General features: G+C 43.4%; 1 protein-coding gene and 1 long non-coding RNA gene across 10 annotated transcripts in view; one reads left to right on the top strand and one right to left on the bottom strand.

Moving 5' to 3' along the window:
* LOC138754343 (tumor necrosis factor receptor superfamily member 5-like) overlaps positions 1-20902 on the bottom strand; it is a 63013-nt gene that overhangs the window by 5326 nt on the left and 36785 nt on the right. For 3 of the 9 annotated variants that reach the window (XM_069918494.1, XM_069918495.1, XM_069918500.1), the window contains exons 8-13: positions 18478-18603; positions 17204-17347; positions 16165-16258; positions 9256-9410; positions 6801-6820; positions 3893-3973 (exon numbers count right to left, since the gene is read on the bottom strand). In XM_069918494.1, coding sequence (XP_069774595.1) covers positions 3917-3973; positions 6801-6820; positions 9256-9410; positions 16165-16258; positions 17204-17347; positions 18478-18603 — 596 coding nt within the window. In that variant the 3' untranslated portion in view covers positions 3893-3916. Of the gene's footprint in view, positions 1-3892; positions 3974-5324; positions 5355-6800; positions 6821-9255; positions 9411-14270; positions 15925-16164; positions 16259-17203; positions 17348-18320; positions 18429-18477; positions 18604-20902 lie in introns of those variants that run through there. The other 6 variants (XM_069918498.1, XR_011351675.1, XM_069918497.1 and 3 more) reach the window with 6 other exon arrangements.
* LOC138754345 (uncharacterized) lies at positions 671-16246 on the top strand. Its single transcript, XR_011351680.1, has 3 exons — positions 671-777; positions 4050-4179; positions 16033-16246. It is a non-coding gene; the product is annotated as an uncharacterized lncRNA (long non-coding RNA).

Here is a 20902-nt window from a genome sequence, read left to right as displayed (position 1 = left end):
ATTTACCCACAACCTCCTGCTTCTGGATCTGAATATCCATCAAATTCTCTGTTTCCTTCGGTAATTTCACCGTCCCCAGATGCTGCTTGACCCCTACCCCTATTCTGATCATAACCTATTATCTTCCTTGTGAAAACAGATGCAAAGTAATTGTTAAATTCCTCAGCCATCACTATGTCCCCATTGATAATTTCACCTTTCTCCGTTTTCAAGGGCCCAATTTTGGCCCTAACCAATTTCTTCCTTTTAACATATCTGAAGAAGCTTTTGCCATCTCATTTTATATTACTTGCCAATTTGCCCTCGAACTTCATTTTCTCCTCCTGAATGACTTTCTTAGTTTCTCTCTGTTGGTTTTTAAAGGCCTCCCAATCTGCTTTGCCATCTTAAAATTATTTCATTTGGACCTGATACGGCACTTGATCTCCTTTGTCAGCCACGGCTGCCATTTGCTCTTCAAAGAGCCTTTCCTCCACTTCGCGATGAATCTATTCTGAATCCTGTAAAAAATGTCTAGAAATACCTGCCATTTTTCCCCAGTTGTCCTCCCAGCTAGAATGTCCTTCCATTTTATTTTGGCTAGCTCCTCCCTCTTAGCTGTAATAGTCACCCTTATTTAGCTGTAGCACTAATGTTTCTGACTTCCTTCTCCCTTTCCATTTGCAGATTAAAAGTAATCATATTACGGTCACCATTACCTAATGGCACCCCTACTTCAAGGTCCTTTATTAACTCCACGTTATTGCACAGTATCAAGACCAGAATCGACTTCCCCCGGTAGGTTCCGTCACAAGCTGCTCCAGGAATGTATCTCGGAGACATTCAATAAACTCATTCTCTAGCTTTCCCACACCTACTTGTTTTTCCCAATCCACTTACATTTTGAAGTCACCCATAACTACTGTATCACTACCACTCGGACATGCCATTTTTAATTCTTTATTTATACTGATTCCCACATCAGAGCCCCATTATGGTTCTTTTGCCTTTGCAATTTCTCAACTCTATCCAAACAGACTACTCCACCTGATTCAATGCCTTTCCTTTCCATCGCCTGAATGTCATCTTTCACCAACAGAGCCACTCCACCTCCTCTTCCTAACTTTGTCTTTTCGATAGGATGTATATCCTGGAAGATTAATTTCCCAATCCTGACACTCCTGCAGCCATGTCTCCATTACTCCAATAACATCATAACCTCCAATGTTAATTTGCGCCTCAAGCTCATCCATTTTATTTCTTCTACTCAGTGCATTCAATACCTTGAAAGTCTACCACCCTGCTCTCTCCAATTTGCTACCTGACACCCTCTCTGAAACTCTCCCATCTCTCTTTGCTCCCTCCGGCTTTGAGATTTCACCAACTATTGGGACAACCCCTATGTTCTCCTTCCTATCCATTTCCCTATCAGTCTGGTTCCCCTCCCCCTGCCAATTCAGTTTAAAACATATCCAACAGCATTATTAAACCTTGTTGCAAGTATATTTTCCCCCTTTGGATTTAAGTGCAACCCATCCTTCCTGTAGAGGTCCCAATGATCCATGAACCCGAAACATTGCAACCTGCACCAATCCTCCAGCCGTACATTTAACTTTCTGATTTTTTTCATTTTTTTCCCCTTCCTGCATGCAGCACAGGTAGCAACCCTTAGATTATGACCTTGGAGGTCCTGCTTTTTAATCTCCGTCCTAGCTCACGGTATTCCCTCTTCAGGACCTCCTCTCTTAATTTGTCCATGCCATTGGTACCCACGTGTACCAGGACGTCCGGTTACTCACAGATTCCTCTCAGAATACCATGATCTCTGTCCGAGATATCCCACACTCTGGCTCCTGGAAGGCAACCTACCATGCGGGAATACCTGTCTGGTGCGCAGAACCTTCTGTCTCTTCCCCTGATGATGGGAGTCCCCAATGACCACCTTGTCCCTCTTCCATTCTGCACCGCTGGCTCCTTTGATCCAATCTCAGACTGGCTATCTTACCCAACATCATCCACAACAATATATTTGTTGCTAAGAGGAGTAGCCACTGGCATGCTCTCCACTGACTGAGCAACCTTCCTCCCACTTACCTGACTCCCCCAGTCTGGGGGTAACCACCTGCTGGAAAGTCATGTCAATAACTTCCTCACTTTCCCTTATAAGCCTCAGATCATCAAGTTGCAACTCCAGCTCCTTAATTTTATCCTTTAACCCAGTGGTTCCCAATTTTTTTCTTCCAACTCACATACCACTTTAAGTATTCTCTATGCCATAGGGCTTTGTGATTAGTAAGGGATTGCTTAAGGTGGGATGTGGGTGGAAAGAAATAAATTTGAAAACCACTGTTTTAATTGTGCCTCATTGACTCGTTATGTGCACGATTTCATAACTCCAAAGGAAATAGGCCAATGACAATTTTTCTCAAGCAAAATATTTTAGTAACAATTGGGTCAAGAGCAGTGGTTCTCATCCTTCCTTTCCCACTCACATACCACCTCAAGCAATCCCTTACTAATCACAGAGCACCAATGACATAGAGAATACTTAAAGTGGGATGTGAGTTGGAAGAAAAAGGTTGAGAACCACTGCTTTAACCGTTGTGTCCTGGTGCCCCCCTCTCACTTGCATCCTCACTTTACCTGATGAGCTGTTGGTCCTCAACCTGGAGATCACAAACCCGGTTTCAAAGGAACTTCACCTCGTTGCACTTGGCACAGACATGGCCACTTGGGAGGGAGGAACTCTCCCATGGTTCCCACATCTGGCAACTTGAGCAGAGTATTAACCCTATAGGCAAGTCTCAGCTCTTTAATGGAAAACTGACCTATGAAGGGTAAATAAGAAAGCCCACCTTTCTCCTCACCTGCTTTCGCCAAAGCCTGGAAGTCCCACTCCTTCACCAGGCCACTCCCTAATACCTACCCTCCTTTTATTGGCCCTTGACTTATTAACCAATTAATTAAATAAACCTGGCCCAGTAAAAGCCCTTAGAATAATACCTCTTAGCTGCTCACCTCTTCCTTCCTCTGCTCCCTCGAGTGACATGAACAGTTACAGTTTTACAGCATTTCGTTTAGGTTTATCCGAAAATAAAATCTGCTCGACTGTTCCTATGGTTCTCACCAGTCCTTTCTGTTCACCAAAGTGACAGTTGCTTGATCATCTGACCATTGGCATAATAAATAGTTTGATTACTGAGTGTTGCCCACCACGGTGTTGCCTTTGGTTTTGTTAGTTTTAACAATAGGCATACATGTATACTTGTAATATTTTGTCACACTTGATTTGTTGTTCAATTGTGAAAAAAAAGCATATAAAGTAGCATGAATAATCATCCAGAGGAGGAAGTTATATTTATCAAAGAACAAATTTACATCTTTGGGAAATATTGCCCAGTCTGACCACATGGTAATATACTTGTAACTTGACGTTGTTTGTCAAAATTAATGCAATTTTGAGGCAATTATGCATGGGCTACAATTATTTTTTTCTTCTAGTATATTACCTGATGTAGGGCCCAGGTTACCCTTTACTTCCTATCATGCTGTTTGACCTGTTGAGTTTCCCCAGCACATTTGTGCATTACATTCGACCCCAGCATCTGCAGATTTTCTTGTTTAACTACCACACTCCTCTCATAACAACTTTGATTTTACTGTGAATTACTGACCTTTTTTGCAAAGAGAGAATCTGACATGGAGGAATGTCGTTTTTTTTTAACCACAGCCTTCCCCAATAGGCCAGTTGGCCAACAATGTGAAATAAGGGTCATTCGGTTAAGACATAGATTGCAGCTGCTACCATCCCAACTTAAGCAAGCAATTGGCAAAAAAAAACAGTTCAAAGAAAGCACAAAAATATTAAAGCTGCTGGGTGAAATGTTTGAAAGGTTTGCTTGAATTTACTCACATCCTTGCATTATATCTGTTCATTTCATCTTAAATTTTCAGATGCATCAACATCACATGTGTCATTCTTGGCTCTACAACACTGTAGAGGTAAACAAATTATTAAATTTGCAAAACAGGAAGAACACTTTTTGATCATATTAATCTATTTGTCATAGATATTCATCTATTTACGATGTCCTGCACTGACTCTCATCATTAACAGTATGTGGCTATCATTGGGAACAACACTCTCTTTATCTTCTTTCTCCTGCATGTGCTGGTAACGTCTCTGACTTCCTCCATCAGGTGAGAAAGAACGCAACAGGATACTTCCTCTATGATGTTCTGCACTGACTACAACTGCAGTTTCTGTTTGTTTAAAATTTTGATCTAGTTATATTTGTTTCACTCCTGTCACTGCTAATGTGAACTGCTTTGCACAAAGATGCAAAATAATTCAGCATTTATTGAGCTGAAGGAATGAAGGTTGTTTTGCTCCACTGCCTGCAAAAAAAATGTTACCTACTCACAATTTCTGTATATACTTGTGTAATTGTCAATAAATGTAATAGCCGACCGCTCCCCCATCTTTTTGTCTAAAAAAAACATGTTTTTAAAAAAAATCTGCGTAAAAGTTGACCCCCCCCCTTACTTTTGGCTTAAGCCGCCCTCCCATCCGAGCTCCCGACTACAGATACTTGCACCAGTGTCTGCCCATCTGAGCTTCCGACCACAAATCCTAACCCCCGGTGCCCACCCATCTGAACTCCTGACCATGAATCCTTACCCCAATGCCCACCCATCCGAACTCCTGAGGGTGGATCCTTGCCCCAGCGCCTGCCAACCGAACTCCTATCGCAGATACTCATCACGGCCGGCCATACACCTGAGCTACCGATGCCCCAACCATGAACTTACCACCCGAGTTCCCAACACCTTTTTAAAAAATATTTTATTTGTCAGTTTTTAAAACCACAATTACAATTATTAATAATAAATTGAAAAACACAATACATATGTGGTATATATATTCCTTATCCCTCCCCTTCCCCCCACCACCCCTAAAAAGAAAAAGAGAAAAAAGGATAATGTCAAAAAACATATAATTTGAATTCAATAACTGGAGCCGAAAAATCACCAATGGAATGAGTTATTGAGAGCTCTAAATTTTCAAACCAATGTATTGTAAATATAGGCTCCATATTTTCAAAAAGAAATGATACTTATTACATAAATTATGTTATTTTTTTCAAGTGGAATACAAGATCATAATTCAGCATGTCATCTCTGCATTCCTAAATCTACATCTGATTTCCAAGTAATGGCTACACATTTTCTGGAAACCGCTAAAGCTAATAGTAAAAATTCAATTTGATACTTAGTCTTAATTTAAGACTAATCATTTTAATATTGCCCAACAAAATAAAAATTGGGTCAAGAGGGAGTTTTACCTTTAGTATTTTTTCTTAGAATATTTTCACCTGTATCCAAAAAGGGCTTTATTAGAACATTGCCAAGTAGAGTGAAAAAATGAACCTACATCTTAACCACATCTAAAACATAAATCTGAAAATACTGAATTAAATCTTTAATTTTTGAGGCGTTAAATATAATTGATGTAAAAATTAATATTGAACCAATCTATACTTTACATTAATAATTTTTGTCATATTATCTTTACATAACTGTTTCCAATCATTCTCATCTATCTTCCTATCGAAATCAATTTCCCATCTTAATCTTGATTTATGATCTTACGAACTTAGGAGATTTTCTTTGAAGTAATTTATACATTTCTGAAATAATCACTCTTAGTAATTAGTAATTCTAATTCATTCTGGCTAGATCATCTTAAATTTTTGCCTAATTTATCAATCAAAAAAGCCTTAACTTGATAATAGCAAAAAAAAAGTATTATTCAGAACATTAATCTTTTCCTTCATTCGTTGAAAAGTAATAAAATTACCAGCTTCAAACAATCTATTTTTTTAAATCCCCATTTAGTTCCAAATCTTCAAAACTTGATTCTTCATAGTAAAAGGGAATAATTAATTTTGATATAAAGGCATTTTACGCAAAATGATACCTTTTCCACATATCTCAATCTATTTTATTTTCATAATTCAATTAAATGTTTCAAAATAGATGTATCCTTAGTACCTATTAATAATGTTGAATTCCATTTATAAATAAACTCCTGCATATATTTTTCATCTATTTTACTTAATTCTATTTTAGCCAAAGTTAAAGATTTCTCTAAATCAAACATTCCATTAATAAACTTCAATTGAGCAGCTTTAAAATAATTCTCAAAATGTGGAAGTTGTAAACCTCCTAATTCAAACTTCCAAGTTAATTTTTCAAAACAAACTTTAGCCATCGTCCCTTTCCATAAAAATTTCCTAATAATTGAATTCAAATATTTAAAAAATTTTGACTACAAGGAATAGATTGAAAAGGTTATTGAATTCTTGGAAAAATATTCATTTTAATGCAATTTATTCTACCCATTAAAGTTGTACATAAATCATTCCATCAATAGAGCTCCCAAAATCTTGAATGATTTTGGGAGGTCATGAGGTCAAAAGTTTGCCCCAAAAAGTTGTCCAAAAAAATTCAAAGATTACACAAGTATATACAGTATTTGGAAATTTATTGTGAGGTAGTTGTGTGATAATACATCCAAAGTGACTATGATATGAAGTTGATGGACATTCAAACAGGTTAAGCACATACAGCTGAAAAAGATAAAATCAAATATTACCCTTTCTAGTGTTTTGAAACTGGTGAAATTATGCATCGTTCCAAGGTAAAAAGAACACTGTTATTTGAATTAAACTGAAAACAGTTTGAATTATCTTTAAAAAACTTGATTCTGCAGTTTGAAACTCATGATCTTAAAATAATGATGAAATTTATGTACTTACCTTGGACTTGTAAATTAAACCTGTCAAAAGCAAAAAAACATAATAGGTTGATAGAATAAATACTGTGAAATTGATTTACCCATATTTTACAATGCTGTATTTGGACAAGATATTAATCAGTGTTAAACACACAAATCTAGTAAAAGTATTATGCAAAAGTGATGGACCAGCCTGAAGCTGGACTGTTCCCAACTCAAACTCCCATCACAGCTAGATGGGACACATTTTTAAATTGAAAAGTGGTGCTCTGATACTCTAACGATTGGGATGTAGAAAATATCATAGGGATTTCCTCAGTGTCTGAATTCTAATGGCAGAACCACAGCAGCAAAAACCAAAAGGCCTGAACGGGCAATGGTAAGATTTACATTAAGCCCTTCAGAACCATATTTAGGCCATTGGATGAGGACTTCTCTAAAAATAAGAGAAACCAAAACAATCCTCACAATTCAAGCTACTGTTGCTTCCCAAATCCTATTCACGAGTTCGTTTATCATATCTACCAAGGTAAAAGTTTCCTGTGAATAAAGAAAAAGAACCACAGAACTAATTTAAGATATAAACAGTTTAAATACTTCAATTCACTAACACTGGTGGGAATAAGGAACACAAGAAAGAGTCACCTGACTCCCTCGGTACTGAGCCCTTACTCAAAATTCTTATTTTATCTAATAAATATTATAAATGTCTAAATGCAGTATCACATGTTCTCACTAATTGGAAAGAGCTGTACATATTTGTTCATGGAATTGGAGTTTTGTAGTCTTTACCTTGATCATTCAACAGAAACTTATAAAAACTTAATTCTTATCTCTAATCACTCATTTTCAGCCTGACACAGTTAATGTCTCCCACAGCTGTGGAATGTCTAATTAGCTAGCACTCCATTCCTGATAGGGACAAGACTGCTTGCAGTGTGTGAGTTACGTGACAGCACATTCTACAGACTATAGACTCTTCGTTCTACTTCTAAGGCAACAGACCCATAATCCTTTGCATTCTAAGTTGGCCACTTTTACATCAAAAGACCCAGAATCCTTTACAATGTCACCAACTTTAACACCAATTGAAAATGCAGTTTCCAATCTCAAGGGCTTCTTCTCGCAAGCATTTTCAATCCCCAATCCTGTTCAGAACATCAGCCCAGATCCCTGGATCTGTCTCTGGCCACCAATCTCCATTCACACATGTAATGTGGTCAATCACATTGACATCCCCAGATCCATAATCACATCAGAAGCCTTTGATCCCATATGTGTCTGCAGTCCTCAGCACCAAATGGGATCTGCATAGTCCAGTCTCCTAATTATCCCTGCACTCCTCTGATCCTCATTGTTCCTTGATCATATCTACACGATCCTGAGCCCAAATGCACCTGCATTCCCATCACATCCGCTTCCCCCATTCACCAATTAAAACTTCCTCCACACTCTCTATGAACAATAGATCGTGACTATATCTGTATCTGCTTGACTGTCTCTGGCCACCACTCCTTTCCACTAACTTTCAGATGCTGCTTTCATAGCTTTCCTGATGTGGATTCCAGATGGTGCATCTGTTAAGCTCTCAAAAGAACTCTTGGAACTTCCCAGTTCATGAGATTTTGTTGTTAACATTGGCAGGGTGTTTACCTTCACAGATTCTCTCCATATGCTACCTGCTACAAGAACTGGAGCTTGTGCACACCATTTCCCCCTCTGCCCCAGTTCTTTTAAACTTGGATCCGCTTTTTCCATTGAAACTAAGTAAAGGCCCATTTAGAAGTGATGTTCCAAAGTGCCTAACAGGAATGTTCCAAAAATACTGACAAATTTGACCAGAGATTAGTTGGATAGCAGTAGCTCTGTTGGAGAACTTCAAAGAATTACAGATTCAGGGTTGGTATTCCATGATTTAGAGGACTGGTGGAGAGTAAGTTCAGGGGAGATCAGGAACCAGGACTTTGGAGACCCGTAGCCCTGCAGGGGAGCACAAGGTTGAGGGAATGGGGATGGGATTGGAAGAGGTCCGGATAGGATTTGAAAACAGTATGATTTTAAGGTTGAAGTGGACGTAACAGGAGCCAATCAGTAGAATAGAGAAGTGAAGAAATAGCAAAGACAATCTCAGCAAAGGATAAGCTGATCCAAGCCAGAGCTAGATGCTGGAAGTGAAAATAATCTGACTTAACAGTGATGTGTACGTGTTTCAGTCAGTTTTAAGTGAAACATAACTCTGAGATTAAGAAGGACTCCCCTCAGCCTCAAATCCTAAAGATGAAAGAAGCAGAACTGGCAATTTTAGATCATTCAGTACAGAGAATAAAAATGCCGAAGTTAAATGGTCTCACAATAGTTAGATAATTATAAATATCATTGTGAAAAACTGAAGATAATTTCTAATATGGGTGAAAAAATATCCCTTGGGATATATTAAAAAACTGTCGATAATAAATGCACCGTAAATTAAGCTTTACCTTTATATTTCCTCCACAAAAAACCTGCAATGACAACCAAAAGAATAATCACTCCTAATATTATTCCTAATATGATTGGACTGTTGTTTTTTACACATTCCACGTCAGCTTCTCTGCTCCCTGGGTTCATCTGCACGAGGTTGAGATTTTCACATCTGAAGAAGATATGGAAAAAAAAAACAATAGAAGCATCTACAATGGTTGCTTGAAATCTAATAATCATAATAAATCTCCTTTAAGTCATCTATTATTGAAATCTCTGTGACCTCTGCAGAGTTTGAGTTGGTCCTTCTTTGGTAGTTTTAAGAGATGAGGATGAATCAACTGCTCATCTCCAGAATAGTTCTGCAGGATCCTTCACTTTCACCTGAGCAGATAAGGCCTTGGTTTAAACTCCTTACCTTGGGCATTACAATGCAATGTCATTGTGATAGTACAGATCTATCACCAATGTACATAGTGTATATAGTTACTGTATCTAGACTGTGCTTACAGCGATTGGCTGAGAGCTAAGCCACACCTATTGTTTGGGCCTTAAAGGGTTGTGTCCCTAGCCAGGTCGGATCATTCCGGACTGGTCGGCCACCTGTGAAGAGCTCCGGTCTTTTGCTAATAAAAGCCTTGGTTTGGATCAACAAGTCTTTGGTTCTTTCGACGAGCTCTACAATTTTATTAGCAAAAAGAATTTTTTTTGAAAGGGATGGAGCGTTTAACTCGGCCAGAAAAACTTGATATCGACCCACAGTCAGCTACAGCCTTCAAAGCCTTTAACTTCTGGCTGCTGAACTTTGAAAACTTCCTGAGATTCATTCAGGTAGAGGAGGATAACCAGCGTCTAACAGCATTGCTGTCTATGGTGTCCTTGAGAGTCTACGAGAACATCCAGGATGAGACCACTTACACCGCAGCCATAAAGGTACTGAAAGGACTGTATGATCAACCGGTGAACAGAGTTCATGCCCGGCTCGTGCTTGCGTCGAGGAAGCAACAGCCCGGTGAGTCCAGCAGAGCATATTTACAAGTATTAAAGGCATTGGGCAAGGACTGTAACTGTGTGGACAAAACTGCTGCCGAGATCACTAGCGACCTCGTCCGGGATGCCTATGTGGCCGGGCTCCGATCAAACGAAGTGAGGCTGCGTTTGCTCGAACAAGGGGTAGAAAAACTAGAGGACGTGGCCCGGATTGCAATCACAATGGAGGATGCAGCCTTAAAGTCCACCGAGCTCTCTAGGGACTGGACCCCTCGTTCTGATGTGAGTAAAGTGCCCTTCTACCCTACCCCTGACGGCCTGTCGGCTGCTGCTACCCTGCCCCGTGCGAACCCGAAATGTTATTTCTGCGGGAGGGACAAGCACAGCAGGTCCCAGTGCCCAGCAAGAAAAGCCAGGTGCCAGAAGTGCCTTAAAAAGGGCCACTTTGCTGCAGTCTGTAGGTCTAAAATGGCCGCCAGCAAACACAGTGCCTCGTGTGAAGCTCAACCGCCACTATCCCATTCAAACTCTTCTTCCCCAGAGCTCTCGTCCAATGAGAGCGAGGGCTCCCCTGCACGGCAACGCCTGACGTCACGGAGACGCCGAACCCGGAAGGGGCAACCCACCGTCGCAACCATGGTGATGGCCCGCCTCTCGCCCCCGTGCGGAACACTTGACACTACCGCCGCTGCTGCCGCCGCCACAGCCACCCCCGGGGCCGACGCTACCGCCGCTGCTGCCGCCGCCACGGACACCCCCGGGGCCGACGCTACCGCCGCTGCTGCCGCCGCCACAGCCACCCCCGGGGCCGACGCTATCGCCGCTGCTGCCGCCGCCGCCACAGACACCCCCGGGGCCGACGCTACCGCCGCTGCTGCCGCCGCCACGGACACCTCCGGGGCCGACGCTACAGCCGCTGCTGCCGCCGCCACGGACACCCCCGGGGCCGACGCTACCACCGCTGCTGCTGCCGCCACAGACACCCCCGGGGCCGACGCTACCGCCGCCGCAGCCACCCCCGCGGCCAACCAGGTGCTCACCCTAGCGTCCATCGCTGACGACCGCCAGGGCCCGACCACCGATCACGAGCAACTACAAACCCCACTACTTACCATTCACCTGCCACAACAGCACTTCCGGGAGGTTCTCCAACCTTCTCCTCGAGCGTTGACTACGTCATCCCGTTGCGTGACGTCATCCCGTTGTGTGACGTCATCCCGTTGCGTGACGTCATCGCGCAAAACTCGCCTGTCAACTGCTTCAATAACATTAAACCAGCAATGCTCTCATCCCCTCACCAGAGCAATGGAACTGATTAAAGTGCATGGACACTACACCAATTGCTTATTTGACTCTGGGTCAACTGACAGTTTTATCCAGCCAGATCTGGCCCTCCGTTGGGGACTTGACATTATCCCCACTACCCAGAGGATATCATTAGCGACGAGGTCGCACTCGACTGGGATAAAGGGGTATTGCATCGCCACGCTGGAAGTACAGGGCGTGACGGTCACCCACTTTAAATTATTCGTCCTTCCCCAATTGTGCGCACCAGTGTTGCTGGGATTAGACTTCCAGTGTCAGTTCCAAACGGTGTCCCTACACTTTGGGGGACCCCACGCCCCCCTCTCGGTCTGCCATCGCCCCACTCCCGAAGCACCCGAGCAACCCGCCCCCGTGCCCCGGGGCCAATCCTGCGGCCTTTCCACACTCCGGATTGCCCCGCCAGCACTCTTCGCAAACCTCACCCCTGGCTGGAAGCCTGTGGCCACCAAAAGTCGGCAATATAGTTACGACAACAGGCAATTCATTAGGAGTGAGGTGCGTAGATTGCTGGATGAGGGCATCATCGAACCCAGTTCAAGCCCCTGGAGAGCCCAGGTGGTGGTTGTCAAGAATGGGGAAAAACTACGGATGGTGGTCGACTATAGCCAGACCATTAACCGCTTCACACTCCTGGATGCGTACCCCCTGCCACGCATCACGGATGTGGTGAACCAGATCGCCCAGTACCGCATTTTCTCCACTATTGACCTACGTTCGGCCTACCACCAGCTCCCGATCCGCTGCGAGGACCGACCATTCACGGCCTTTGAAGCGAATGGGCGGCTATATCAATTTCTCAGGGTACCATTCGGGGTCACAAATGGTGTCGCGGTCTTCCAGCGGGAAATGGACAGGATGGTGGACCAGAACGGGCTAACCGCTACCTTCCCGTATCTGGACAATATCACCATCTGTGGCCACGACATGCAGGACCATGACGCCAACCTAGACAAATTTCTTCAAACTGCCCGTCAGCTAAACCTGACTTACAATTTGGACAAGTGTGTTTTCCGGACCACACGACTCGCTATTCTAGGTTGTGTGGTGGAAAACGGGATAGTCATGCCAGATCCTGACCGCATGCGTCCCTTAATGGACTTACCCCCCCCACATACCCAGAAAGCTCTCAAACGCTGCCTGGGCCTTTTCTCTTATTACGCCCAATGGGTTCCAAACTACGCCGACAAGGCACGTCCTCTTATCAAGACCACCTCTTTTCCCCTCTCGACCGAAGCCACAGCGGCTTTCGATCGAATCAAATCTGACATCGCTGCTGCGACGCTGCACGCGATCGATGAGTCTGTCCCGTTTCAAGTCGAGAGCGATGCATCCGACTTCGCCCTGGCAGCCACCTTGAACCAGGCCGGTCGGCCTGTAGCCTTCTTCTCCAGAACCCTCCAGGGTCCGGAGAGTAGACACTCCTCGATCGAGAAGGAGGCCCAGGCCATAGTTGAAGCGGTACGTCGTTGGAGACATTACCTCGCTGGGAGGCGCTTTACACTGTTGACTGATCAACGCGCGGTCTCCTTCATGTTCAGCAACACCCAGCGTGGTAAGATAAAAAACGACAAAATCGCCAGATGGAGAATCGAACTCTCCACCTTTAACTATGACATCCTGTACCGGCCTGGTAAGCTCAACGACCCGCCTGACGCGCTCTCCAGGGGGACGTGCGCCAGCATACAGATGGACAGACTACGGAAACTCCATGAGGCGCTCTGTCATCCAGGGGTCACTAGGTTTGCTCACTTTGTCAAGGCGCGCAACTTACCCTACACAGTTGAGGAGATCCGCTCCATGACCCGAGCCTGTTCGGTGTGCGCCGAATGCAAGCCCCACTTCTTCCGTCCGGATAACTCCCACGTCATCAAAGCCACCCGCCCCTTCGAGCGTCTTAGCGTAGACTTTAAGGGACCCCTACCGTCGACCAACCGTAATACCTACATCCTTACGGCCATCGACGAATACTCCCGCTTCCCATTCGCTGTGGCCTGCCCAGACACCACTGCCACCTCAGTGATACAGGCCCTTCACAGTATTTTCACCATCTTCGGGTACCCCAATTCCATCCACAGTGATAGGGGGTCCTCATTCATGAGTGCAGAGCTGCAACAGTACCTTCTGGAGTGTGGTATTGCTTCAAGCAGGACCACGAGCTATAACCCACGCGGTAATGGCCAGGTCGAGAGGGAGAATGCCACCATATGGAGAGCGGTTACACTGGCTCTCCGGTCTAAAGGTCTCCCCACCTCTCACTGGCAGGAGGTTCTCACTAGTGCCTTACACTCCATCCGCTCCCTCCTATGTACTGCAACAAATGCCACCCCCCACGAAAGGATGTTCCTTTTCCCGAGGAAATCCGAATCGGGAACCACTGTACCGGCATGGCTCACCGTCCCTGGCCCCGTCCTTTTGCGACGCCACGTCCGGCACTCAAAGAACGACCCCTTGGTCGACCGAGTGACTCTACTCCACGCGAACCCACATTACGCATACGTGGAGTTCCCAGACGGGCGGGAGGACACTGTTTCGGTGCGGGACCTAGCTCAGGACGCGGTAGACCCAGCAAACCCCCCAACTCCTTATGCTCCAGGCCCCGTGCCGCAACAGAAGGACCAACAGCACCCCAATGACTCGGGCCACCCTGCCGACAAAACGACTGGGGAATTGAGTGACGGAGCAGTCGCACCCGATGAGCCCGCTGGTGACACCACTCCAGCGACCCCAATCCCGGCACCACGGCGGTCACGCCGGATGGTCAGACCCCCTGACCGCTACAGTCCTTGACCTACCCCTTCCTTTTCATTCTCTCCCTCGTTTTTGTTTTTTTTTTTTCCCGGGTCAATTCTCCAAGAAGGGGTGAATGTGATAGTACAGATCTATCACCAATGTACATAGTGTATATAGTTACTGTATCTAGACTGTGCTTACAGCGATTGGCTGAGAGCTAAGCCACACCTATTGTTTGGGCCTTAAAGGGTTGTGTCCCTAGCCAGGTCGGATCATTCCGGACTGGTCGGCCACCTGTGAAGAGCTCCGGTCTTTTGCTAATAAAAGCCTTGGTTTGGATCAACAAGTCTTTGGTTCTTTCGACGAGCTCTACAGTCATCTTAGATTCTGGTGCACAAGTCACTTGAGAGCACAAATTTCCAGCTCAGGGAATATACCAACTTCTGCTCACACAATTTTAAATAAACAATCTGAATTTTCAATAGTAACAGAAAATACTGGAAAACCTGAGTAGGTCAGGTTGGAGGTATGCAAAGAGAAATAGTAACATTAAAGGTTGAAAAAGCTTCATCATAACTGAGGGAAAAGTTGAGGGCTGGGGTTGGGGGGCGGGTGGAACAGAAAGAATTTCTGTGACAGGGTAAAAAAAATTGAATTATTAAGGAGCAATTAATTTCCCTTGTCTGTGAGAAGTGTTGCTCATGTTGTAAAGTCAGTAATGGTGGACAATCTGGCCCACTGACACATGCCCAGCAGGGAAGAGTATGCAAATGAAAAAAAATGAAGGGAAGAATGGCAGTCAAAAATGAGCACAGCTGATGAAAACAGAAAGAGGAATAATTTACCAACATTTGGACAACAAATTGTTCTCCTTCCCAAGGGACTGCCAAGAAAAACTTCAATTGAAGCCTTGCCCATCCCTAATGTCGACAGCCAATCCTAGTTTCCCTTGAACCCAATCACCTACTAGGTCATTCATGTGGTTCTACAGACTGAACTAGATTTCTGAGGCTCTGGTCCAGGTTGACAAGGCCAACTAACAGTCTCACTGGAGGGTTTAGTGAACAGGATGAGGTTTGACAAGAAAACGTTTGTACAATTTGTTGTGGGAAGGTTGCAAGTGAGTAATTTGATTGAAAATTTTGAGGAAATAACAGAGCATCAATGAGGATAGAGCATTTCATACAATATTTATAGATTTTAACAGGGCATTTGACAAAGCCAAACATTGCAAATAGATCAAGAAAGCAGAAATCCACAAAGTGGAATTCTAATGGAAAATTATGTCTGGGTGATAACAGTCATTATCAATTCAATTTAACTCAAGTTATGCTCTAAATTCATGATTTAATTTTCAAGAATATCTTGAAATACCCAAAACAAAAAATGCAAACAGTGTTTCCAAACTCTGTAATGAGCTTGTAACTATGTGATTATAAATACATTGTAACTATAAATACATCATTATGACCTTTTAATGTGGGTTGCTACATAAATGCAAAGGTCCCCACATTTTCATGAAGGTACACATTGGAAGTTCCAGACAATGGGACAATTCATGGAATATCTGCCACCAAAGGCAAGGCAAAAGGAAGAAGAAATTTAGCAGACGTACTGAGTCAGCAGGTTTCCTTCTTTCACTGCAATCAAATAAGTGAAATAGATCATTCTACTCTGATGCAAGAGAACTAGGCTTTCAAATTATTAATAATATGCAAGAACAATGATTGATTCTTTCTGAAAAGCAGATTATGAATGACAGGAAGAACATGATAAAGAGACTTCCAGAACGGAGAAATATCAAGAAGTTGAATTTACTGAAATGACAATTGTTTGTACAATTTGAAAAGCTTAAAATATCAGTTTTTTCAGGTACTTACATTGTCCATTTCTTACACTCTTCAGTTGATGAATGAACATTTGAAAATGTTCCATTTGAACAGTTAATACACACTGTGTCTTTTAAAGGTGTTCCTTTAAAAAAAATTAAAGAATAAACATCAATGCCAGATAATGGGTATGGAACTTGCAATACTGGTGAAAGAAAGCTCTTGTCACTATTTTAGTTATTCCAGTTAAAAATTGATTAAACTTCCTTAAAAAAATAAACATGGAGACAAACACACAACCTGCTGGGAGAACTTTGTGGGTCAAGCAGCATCAATGGGAGAAAAAGAATGGTCAACATGTGGGCTGGATCCTTTCATCAAATAAACTTGCAGTTTTGCACTAACATTTTCAAACTCTGGGAATAATCCACTTCACTAATTTGTTCTCAAATTGTTTTGGTTCAAAATTACTTGAACCTGTTTTTGTCTTTTAGTTCACACTCAGTAATGTCAAGCAACTTCAGTAAATAACCAGGGCTTAGAAATTTGCTAAATGCTACTGTGCAATATTCAAATACCATTACCAATTTTCCTATGTTTTCACCTGCGGCACTTACGTAATGTACACACCCTCGCAAAAGCCAAGAGTTTTAGAGAAGTCAGATTCTCGGGTGGTCTGGATTTCTGGTATCTGGATTTTTGGACTTTACTGTAATGGCAGTGGGATGAATTCGCTTTTAAACATGAATCCAACAGACATTTTAAAGGAGTTTAAAGGTCTAATTTCAATAACTCCAACAAGCTGTAGATGGTAGGTGGTAGCCCCAAGCAGTCACCCTATAAGGAGCAAGCTCATTTTGATGCCAGGAGCTTCAATTTCCTTTGTTCTGCCCAGAATGAAGCAAGGCAGATCAGTGAAGAGTCACATGGCAATGTTAGCGCAAGTACTTGGCAAACTGTCTTCTTGGTCAATTTTCCATTGACAGCTGCAGTTGTGTTCCTCAATTCTGTTGGGTGGAGAAGGTGATCACAGCGATTATCCCTCAATCCAATGATAACACTACTCAGTATGGCACTCTTAACAACCTACCTTTCGTTTTAACTCCTTGACCTGGTGGGCATGTTTTGTGCTTTTGAGCCATCTGACAGTTTTCAATGCAATAATAACCTTCCCTGGGCCCACATACTGTATTGCTAGTAGAGATACATCTATGTTTAATTTGAAGACCCAGCTCTGTAAAAAGAAAACATTTATGAGATGAATTGCTTTCTATTGTTTTAATTTTTATTTTAAATTTCCTGACACTGCACAATAAAAGACTCTTCTGGGTCATGAGCCCTTGCCATCCAATTACACCCATGTGACCAAATAACCCACCAACTCTGGTATGTCTTTGGAATGTGGGAGGAAACAGGAGCATCTAAAGGAAACCCACGTGGTCATGGGAAAAGGAGAGCAGATAATCCTTTCATCAGGTTAGAGCAGTTCACAATTAGTGTAACAAGGTAAAGTTCAAGACCCTGATAAGTGTTGGAAAGAAAATGCTCTTGAACCTAGAGTTCTGGTCTTGAAGCTTACTGCCCTATTAGTTCAAACTATGCCCAACAGCACGAGCAAACAATTGTTCTGGGCCATTAATCCCCGGTTCTCCCCAAGTGCTGATTGTCTAGTTTGTACTGGTGTCGCCTTCTCCACAACTGGTTCCAATGCCCCAGGAATCTGAAACCCTTCTTCTTGCAACACTGCTCAAGCCACACATTCAGCCTAATTCCCACTCGGAGATCCTTAATTTATTTCCCATACCCCTAATTTCAGCTCATCAGATCTCATTCCCACTTTTCCCCTATAATATCCTTTCAGGATGGCTTTCAGCCGCTCTGAGACTTCCCTGACCCTTGCACCTGGGAGGCTACACAACACCCAGAGTCCCATTTGTGGCCACAGTAGCTCCTGTCTATTCTCCTGATCGTGGAATCACCAACTACTATAGCTCTGCCACTCTTCTTCCTGCAGCAGAGCTGCTCATGGCATCTCCCCCAAAGGTACACTAAGCAGTAGATATGCTTTGGAGAGAGACTGCATGAGATTCCTACACTATCTTTCTTTCTGTGGCTCTGACTGCTGGACACTTCTTCCCTAACCTTCCTTCAGCCCTTAAACTGCTGAATGACCAACTGACTAAATGCGTTATCTGCAATATTCTCACCATCATCCAAAGTGAATCCAGTGCAGGCATGCAGTCTGATACGAGCTAAAGCTGGGCACATGTTCTGCACGCATTGTGTAGCTTTGAGGAAATCCTGAACCATAACGACTTGATCAAATCAGAATTTTGCAATTAACATGTTTTTTTTAATATATACCTTTATCACAGGCTTTACACTTAAAACATTTTTCTAGACCATTTGGCTGTTCAACATATTCTCCAGTTTTACATGGATTACAATTTGTCCCAGTCAAAAGAGTGCAGTGTTTAGAAACTATACTACCTGCAATAAAACAAAACATTGTATTAGCAACATAGATATGGAATTACAATACTTTTCCTGCTTTCTCTAGAACAGCCATTCCCAACCCTTTTCTAACTATGGCTTCTTAGGACTCTGCTCAAAGTTTATGTGCCTCCTTCTTTGTGAAGCATTCAAGTTAGTTGGTTTCTTCTGTACTTCTTTCCTACTGACTACATAAAAAATATTTTATAATTTCAGTCACCCCCCCCGCCCCCAAGTTCCGCTGTGGCCCCTCCCAGGTGGGCCACATGGGCCTTATTGAGAATGGCTTCTCTTGAACACAGTTCATTGCAAAAAACAAACACTCACTTGAGATTTTGTTTATGACCAGGAATACTTGCATTTCAGTAAAGTCAGGATATATTCAGGAAATTGGTTTGCATAAACAGTTAATATTGGAGCCTTTTTTTTGCTTTTCCAGTCTCAGAATTTTGGATCACTTGGTTACACTTCCATTCTGCAGCTGATACGACAACGCGGAGGCCACTGGCCCTGCCACAATTCGGGACAGGACATTTGGAAATGCGTAGTTGAGTGCATAGCTGAGGAGTTGTTTCTTCTCACATTTAGTCTAAAGTTCTGTATGCTCCCAACACACACAATGAAGGCTCTGAATGCTAACTTGAAAATTTCTTCCCCATCTTGAACAGACACAGGCCAGGGATTCCCATTTTGTCTGTGAGACCTTACAATTATTCAAGGATGCTTTGGCAATGATCTTCCTGAAGTAAAACACGAAAATCTGCAGACACCGTGGTTGAAGTTAAAAACACAAAGCTGAAGAAACTCAGGAGGACAAATGGTGTCCTTTATATTGTATAGCAAAGGTAAAAATACATAACCAACGCTTCAGGCTTGAGCCCATCATCAAGGTATGGAAAAATGTCAGCAGGCATCTGAACAAAAGAGTAAGTGGGAAGGGGTGGTCACAAAGGCAGGAGGTGATAGGTGGAGAAGGGAGGGGGGACAGCAGTCACTATGGGGTGGGGAGGGATGGTCAGGTGAAGGGAGAAGGAAGGGAAGAAAAAAGAACTAGAAAGGGAAAGGGAAGGAGAGAGGGGAAAGAGGAGAGCAGGTTAGCAGAAAATGGAAACACCGATGTTAATGCCATCCGGCTGGAGAGTACCCAGACGGAAAATCAGGTGTTGTTTCTCCAATTTGCAGGTGGTTTTGGTGAGACAGCGCACAAGGCCATGGATAGACATGTGAGTATGGGAGTATGACACAGAACTGAAATACTTGGCTACTGGGAGGTCTCTGTTACTTGTGCTCAGTGAAGCGATCTCCTAGTCTGCGCCCAGTCTCTCTAATGTATAGAAAGCCACAAAGGGAGCACCGGATGTCGCATATCAGTCTTGCGGATACACAAGTGAAGTGGTGCTTGAAAGGCCTACTTGGAAAACCATATCATGGTGAGAGATAAGGTGTGGCACACCTGCAGGCACAGGGGAAGGTGCTTGGGGGGGGGGGAAATGAGTGGATGAGGGAGTTACAGAGGGAGTGGTCCTTCGGAAGGCAGAGAGGGAAAGGGAAAGATGTGTCTGCTCATTGAATCCTGTTGTAAGTGCCAGAAATTCTGGAGGATAATGTGCTGGATATAGAGGCTGGTGGGGTGGTAGGTGAGGATAAGGGGGATTCTATGTTTGTTGCATCTGGGTCAGAGCAGATGAGTGGGTGAGGGCTGAATGGAGATGGTGGAGGGAAAGCCACATTTGTGGAAGAAGGCAGACATTTTGGAAGATCTCGACTGCAATACTTCATCTTGGGAACAGAAATTGAGAGAAGGAGATAGAATCCTTGTAGGGGACAGGGTGTGAGGAAGTGTAGTCAAGGTAGTTGTGGGAGTTAATGGGCTTGTAATATAGATCAATGGAAAAATCTGTCTCCTGAGATGGAGACAGAGAGATCCAGGAAGGTGAAAGAGTTGTCAGAGATGTACCAGGTGAGTTTGAAATCGGGATTGAAGTTGCCCGTGACGTGGAGGAAGTTGACAAACTCATTGCAGCCCTGATTTAGTTAGCAACGTACTGGAGGAAGAGTTGAGGGGTCCTTGCCTGTGTAGGCTTACAGCATGGATTGTTCCACAAACATGCAAGCATAGCTAAGGTCCATGCAGGTAATCCATGGCTACTCCTTTGATTTGGAGGAAGTAAGACGAGTTAAAGGAGAAGTTATTTAAAGAGAGGACAAGTTCTGCCAGGCGGAGGAAGGTGGTGGTAGAGGGTGACTGGTTGGTCTCTGGTCCATAAAGAAGCAAAGTGCTTTTAGACCTTCTGTA

This window comes from Narcine bancroftii, chromosome 2 (genome assembly GCF_036971445.1).
Source record: "Narcine bancroftii isolate sNarBan1 chromosome 2, sNarBan1.hap1, whole genome shotgun sequence".
Classification (NCBI taxonomy): Eukaryota; Metazoa; Chordata; class Chondrichthyes; order Torpediniformes; family Narcinidae; genus Narcine; species Narcine bancroftii.
Note: the sequence above shows the minus strand (reverse complement) of the source record. Positions and strands in the feature narration are given on the sequence as shown.